Raw genomic sequence first — 6,169 nt, forward strand, 5'->3', positions numbered from 1 at the left:
TTGCATGCAAAGATAAAAAGTCAACTATATATATATATATATAGACAATACAAGTTTGTTTAACTCAAATATTGATTTGAAGTCAAACTTTTTCAAATGCTAAAATTCTTCTAGAATAGTTAGAGTTTCCTTACACTTTGCCTCTTTCTTTGATCACTATAGTAGATGAGTTTCCCATGTAGTATAGTTCTATACTTCTATCGTCTACTGCTTTATATGAAATGAAATGAGAAGCTTTGATCTTTGTATACATGTTTCGTTGCACCCAAATCTATATCCACCATCCTTCATTATCTTCGTGAACATAAACCTCAAATATCATGACTATGAAATTTGATATAAATCCTTCATTTTGTTTCTTTTTTAAGATCACATTCTCTTCTATAATGACTAGTTTTCCAGATATGCACTCTTCTTCTTAGAGTTTTGATCCTTGCTAGAATAAAAATTTCTCCTTTGATTGCCTTTAATTGTTATGGTGATGAGGTTACTTAAACTCCTTTCCTTCTTATATCATATTAATCTCAAAGGACATTATGGTCCATTCCTCAATACTATTAAGTTTATACTCCTCAATGTCCTCTTCTTTATGCGTAAGACTTTTCTTTTAGTCTTTCTAGGAGGGAACGAGTTCATCAATAATAGAAGTTATAATAATTGACTCATCCATGTGCATATTATGTTGACAAAACTGACTAATAATATAAATGATCTCTTGATGAAATTATTCTATCACGCGCCTAGTGTCATCCATTTTATAGTTAAAAAAATTTAGAAGCCAAGAATTTTGTAACTTATGGTTTCCTCCATTAGATAATTATCTTCTAGAGGAATCTCATATCTCTTTGGTAGTTGCTTTATTCTGATATAGATCAAATAGAGAATCCATTGCAGCATTGCAAATGAGCAATGCAATCATCTTGCTCCCATATATGGTGTGCACAAGTGTCTATAGAAGTTTCCATATGGTTTATTTGACTGATGCGTAGAGGTGATTATTTCTTCTGCTAAATAGCATCAAATGGCCTACAGTGTAATTCAATGGGTGGAATGCCTCTGGGTCTTTTAAAAGGAATAGGATTTGGGTGATTTCTTGTGAGAGAATCAAGGGCTAACAAAGAGGACAGCCCAATTGAACACCCCACACTCTTGCGTGTAGATTGTTCCAAGTCTACGACCATACAATAAACTAGGACTATGACACATGCCCATGCCTAGTCTGAAACAGCTCATGGGGTAAACCCAATTGAGCCTATACAGCAAAAATAGAGAACGGTGGCGGAGAACACAAATTGATCTAAAGCTAGAGCATTAAGCATTCAACCCACTTATTTTCATCTAAAATTTTCAAGTTTTGAAACAAAATGAATGGAGGGTGGGAGGGGCATAGTGTTTGTTCCGGAGCAAGTCAATGGAAGTATAACTGCACAAGGTTCTTTGAGGAACATCATCTCCTGATTCTGCTCAACTCACAGCCATGAACCATCAATACAAGAGAAGAACTTCCATTATATTATAAGGAGGCTAAAACTCACAACACAAATCCAACCTGTTAGCAGTAAGGGCTCATTTGCAGTCACCCACCTATCTGATTTCTTTTAGGAATGGTTAATGAATACTGACTATTAACTGAGGATTTGGTTGGGTTTATCAATAATTCCTTTCTTATTTGGACCAGAGAGGTTCAGACCAAAATATGGAAAAAAACAAACCGACAATGTTTCTACAGATAAGCCATCAAAGAGTCTTCTACATCACTTCATTATTTCTCACAAATTGGAAATTAATGGGGATAGCAAGATTTACCCTTTTGATATTAAAAATGATGGCTCACCAACCAGATAGGCCAAGTGGATTCAGTCAAAACCTTCTTCAAAATGGAAGTTCAAAGAAATTAACCTTGTATTGTGATAGCTCGCCAAACAGAGGACCGACTCCAAGGAGAAAATTGTATTGGGCTTCCAAATCCAAGGCCATGTAAGTCATATTAGAGCTCTGTTGGCTCACACACCCCTAATCTGGAGCCATGAATTACAGGGTCCATAATCACTTCATTTCTTTCCCATATCAGGTGCAATACCACATAAATAACCTAAATGCCATCATTATTCCATCTGACCAAAATATCCTTGGTGTTCTTTTTGGCCTCCTTGCCCTTGCTTTTTGGAAGCTACTAACAGCTCTCTCTGACTCCTGCCCACCTTGCCTTTCCATTATAAAATAAATTAAAGCCCCTCAAAGAAAAAGCATTTTTAGGGTTTTCTACTGCAACCAGCACTGTTCAAGGCCAAGTGCAATTGGCTTCATTAATGGCCGGGCTTTCAAAAACTGAAGTCGGTAAGCTGCAATCTTGACACCTTCAAAGTCACCTTCCCCCCTTTTTTTTTCTTGCACAGCAATGACTTGGGTTTTCTGTCCAAGCAAATAAAAAGATGGTTTCTTTGGCACCAATTCTTTTTCCAAAACAGTAAACTATATTGCAATTTTGAGTCAAAAGTATGATTTCTTTCTGCACATTTATTTGGTAAACTATATTAAGTTTCTTTTAAATGCAAGCAAAAAAGTCTTGTCTTGCTTGTTCAGCTCAACAAAATGAGTTGGATTTGATCTCAATGCAAGCAAAGAAAATGGTTTCTTGAGCCTACATATAGTTAACACTGCGTTAGTCCTGGGAAAGTTGAGAAAAGTGATGGTTTTTTCAGCATACCCATTCCAGAAAATGACTTTGATTCAATCTCAAATCAAGCAAAAAGATGGTCTCTTGATCCACTCTCCTCTTTCTCCTCTGCTTTATTCCTCTTCCTCCCCTTCGGCTTTATCTTCCTATGATAGTAATTACCAGAAAGAATCAACCCCATCACCATCATCTGGTAGCAGAATAAGCCCAGCTGTGCTTTTCATCATAGTTATTCTAGCTGTTATATTTTTCATCTCTGGTCTCCTCCACTTGCTTGTTAGATTTCTCGTAAAGCATAGATCTTCTTCATCAATCTCTCAATCTAACAGATACCAGGAAACGTCTAGCTCTCATGCTTTCCAAAGACAGTTACAACAACTCTTCCATCTTCATGACTCAGGGCTAGATCAAGCTTTTATAGATGCTCTCCCCGTGTTCCTTTACAAAGATATAGTGGGTCTTAAAGAGCCATTTGATTGTGCTGTTTGCCTTTGTGAGTTCTCACAAGAAGATAAATTGAGATTGCTTCCCATGTGTAGTCATGCTTTTCACATTGAGTGCATAGACACATGGCTGTTATCAAATTCAACTTGCCCTCTTTGTAGAGGAACCCTCTTCAATCCTGGGCTTGCCATGGAAAATTCAGTATTTGATTTTGAAGATTCAAGGGAAGAAGGTGGCCTTTCAAGCAATGGAGATGGGGTTTCTTCTGCACAAAAACCACCTGAGGATGATATTGCTAGTGAAAAAAGGGTTTTTTCCGTGAGACTAGGCAAATTTAGAGGCTTAAATGGTGGTGGTGGAGGAGGAGGAGGAGGAGGAGAAGGAGAAGGAGAGAGAGAGAGAGGAGGGGGTGAGACAAGCTGTAGTAATTTGGATGCAAGGAGATGTTTCTCGATGGGTTCGTTCCAATATGTGGTTGCTAATTCGGACCTGCAGGTGGCCTTGTGCCCCAACAGAGCCGATGCTGGCAGTGATGCAGTTGTGAAGCTGATGAAAGGGAGAGGTGGGCACACTGGGAATTCCTCAACTGATGGCGATGTTGAAGGGAAGAAGATTAAGATTGGAAGCAAAGACGAAAGTTTTTCTGTTTCCAAAATCTGGCTCTGGCCTAAGAAGGGTAAATTTCCAAGTTCATCAGATACCCATATTGGTCCTTCTGTTAATGTTGGGTTCCCATGGACTGAGAGAACTCAGGCTTCATGAAGGTAGTTATGTTGCCTTGTACTTTCTTCATCGGTTACTTAATCCATTCATTAAAAAGCTCCCTCTCAGCTTTTACTTTTCTCTTTGCTTTAAATTTCTTTGGTGCCAAGCTCTGTGATCATGATTCTTTCGTATTAAACTTTATGGCAAATGGGTGCAATGTACTTCTATCTTTTCAGTTATTTTCTACACACTTGTAACTTTGAGAAATGCCTTTTTGTTTGCTAACCTTTAGACTTGTTTAACATTTTTGTAGTAGTCTTCATGTCTCAGTGCTGTGCATCCTGTAGAGGGCTAAACAAAATTGGGTGCTGGAGAATCAAAAAGGGTTGTATTGACCTAGAAATCCCAACACCTGATAAATGGGCGCCAAATTGTTTTTTCTATTTGGAATATGAGTGATTAGGTAGACCGGAAAGACATTTGAAAATGTCATTTTGAGTGAGATTTATTAAAGTGTGGAGTCTAAAAGCAAAATTTGCTTTTCTGGGTCTCTAGGCTTCTCTAGAACTTGTCCAGACAATGCTTAGGATGAATCCTTTACTTTTCAATCTTCTAATGGGGTACTACTGTCTCTGTCTCTGTCTGTGTCTCTTTTGGGATTGGAAAATTGTGGTGGGATCCGGGGAAAAGGCAGTGCGAGGGAGACTCCTATGGTGAGGAGCCATGATTTGAAACTTTGACATTAGCCACTGGATTGTGGGGGCGATGGACCGTTGTCCACCTCTTTGTAATGCCATCACACTCACACCACCAAGATTTCCATGAAGGACAATGCTTCCGACACTGCACTCACATTCTCTACAACCCAACCCAACACAAAGCAAAGGTGTGTCAAAGGCAGTAAGTGAGCAGATAACCAAGTGAATTCCCAGAGCTGCTGCACTTAAAAAATGAATTTTTTTTTTTTTTTTTTTATCTTCCTGGTATTCCAAAAACAAGAGAGTCTTGCCTGCAAGATCAAATAGAAGAGCCAACAATTGGCAGAGAAAACAATGATGGACACATGGTCTGAAGGGGGAGCCACATGTGAATCTGATACGGTAGATATGGGGTGAGTACAAATAGCAGATGGAGGGGGACATGAGCGGTTGGTGCATCACAATCATATATATAATACCAACTCCATAAGCCAGAGGCTCACAAAAGTCAAACTCAACGAAATCATGCTGTCCTTTCTTCTATGATGCATGCATGGTTATGTGTGCACAGAGAGACTAGTAGCGTGAGCTCGATGGAAGAATCCAAGGCCTTGCATGCTTGATTTCATTATTATATTAAACTGAAGTACAACTAAGATGGCCAGCTATCTTCTCATACAACTATACCAATTGCCCTCTTTTCTAAACACATATGTCATTCTGCGCCTCGCCTCTCCGGTTTGTCGTGAAAAAGAAAAAACACCTAATCTACTTGTTTCTTTTTTACTTTTTAGATTGAACAAGAGGTATGATGCAGGACTTTGACCAACCAATCCTTATTTAAGATTAAATGTTGAGAATTATCTTAACCCACTATTTTAGCCGAATGCGGAACATTTTTCTTTTTATGAAAAAGGGGAAAACAAAAAGATTTCTATTGTAAAGTTGATATTATTGTTATTAGTATTATTTGTTTTGCAATGTTGATGTCGCAACTCGCAACTTGCATGTAGGGCATATATGGAATTATAGGAGAGTGAAGTACCTGATGTAACGCTGGAAATTATCCAGTCGCTGTTAGGGAACAACACGAGGAGGAATATTGGGATATTTGAAAGGCCCCAATCCAGAACGACCGAGAGGGATGTGTCCATGTAAGGTCCAGTTTCAGGAATTTGTTTTCTGAATTTTCAATTTTTGTGTTGGCCTCTGTTTAAATGACCAGAATGGCCCCGAGGACCAAGACAACATCCAGAGAAAGACGCATAAATATACATACATACTAATACGCGTTACTTTCTATCCTTTGTCATCAAAGCAAAGGGCAGAAATACACATGCTGTGGAGGATATCACTTTGATTGTTTTCCGATTCCATCCTCAAAAGTACAGCGACTCCTGTGGACGTAACTACAGCATTCCCAATAATTGAGTTCAATTTTTTTACTTTTCATTGAGATTTCCATAATGGTATTCAAGCAAAATATAGGACCTGATTTAATTTTATATCTTGAAAAGGAAATTAATAAATCCAAGAATTTACAACTAGAATTGAACAAGCTACATTACTGATTTGCAATTCATTGTGGGGTTAATGAATTATGTGATCTGTAACAATAAAGCTAGCAGATGCAACTGGTCCAAGC

General features: G+C 38.2%; 1 protein-coding gene across 1 annotated transcript; it reads left to right on the forward strand.

Annotated features, from left to right (window-relative positions):
• Nucleotides 1-2,260: 2,260 nt before the first annotated feature.
• Nucleotides 2,261-4,047, forward strand: LOC117922031 (RING-H2 finger protein ATL46-like). Its single transcript, XM_034840399.1, has one exon. It carries the CDS (start codon nucleotides 2,690-2,692, stop codon nucleotides 3,881-3,883), a length of 1,194 nt encoding a protein of 397 aa, XP_034696290.1. The 5' UTR covers nucleotides 2,261-2,689; the 3' UTR covers nucleotides 3,884-4,047.
• Nucleotides 4,048-6,169: the final 2,122 nt, after the last annotated feature.

The sequence above is a fragment of the Vitis riparia genome, chromosome 1, assembly GCF_004353265.1.
Source record: "Vitis riparia cultivar Riparia Gloire de Montpellier isolate 1030 chromosome 1, EGFV_Vit.rip_1.0, whole genome shotgun sequence".
Taxonomy (NCBI): domain Eukaryota; kingdom Viridiplantae; phylum Streptophyta; class Magnoliopsida; order Vitales; family Vitaceae; genus Vitis; species Vitis riparia.

Bases quoted from the DNA above. Each gene is read 5' to 3' on its own strand.
- LOC117922031 (XM_034840399.1), top strand. From the start codon at position 2,690: ATGGTTTTTTCAGCATACCCATTCCAGAAAATGACTTTGATTCAATCT.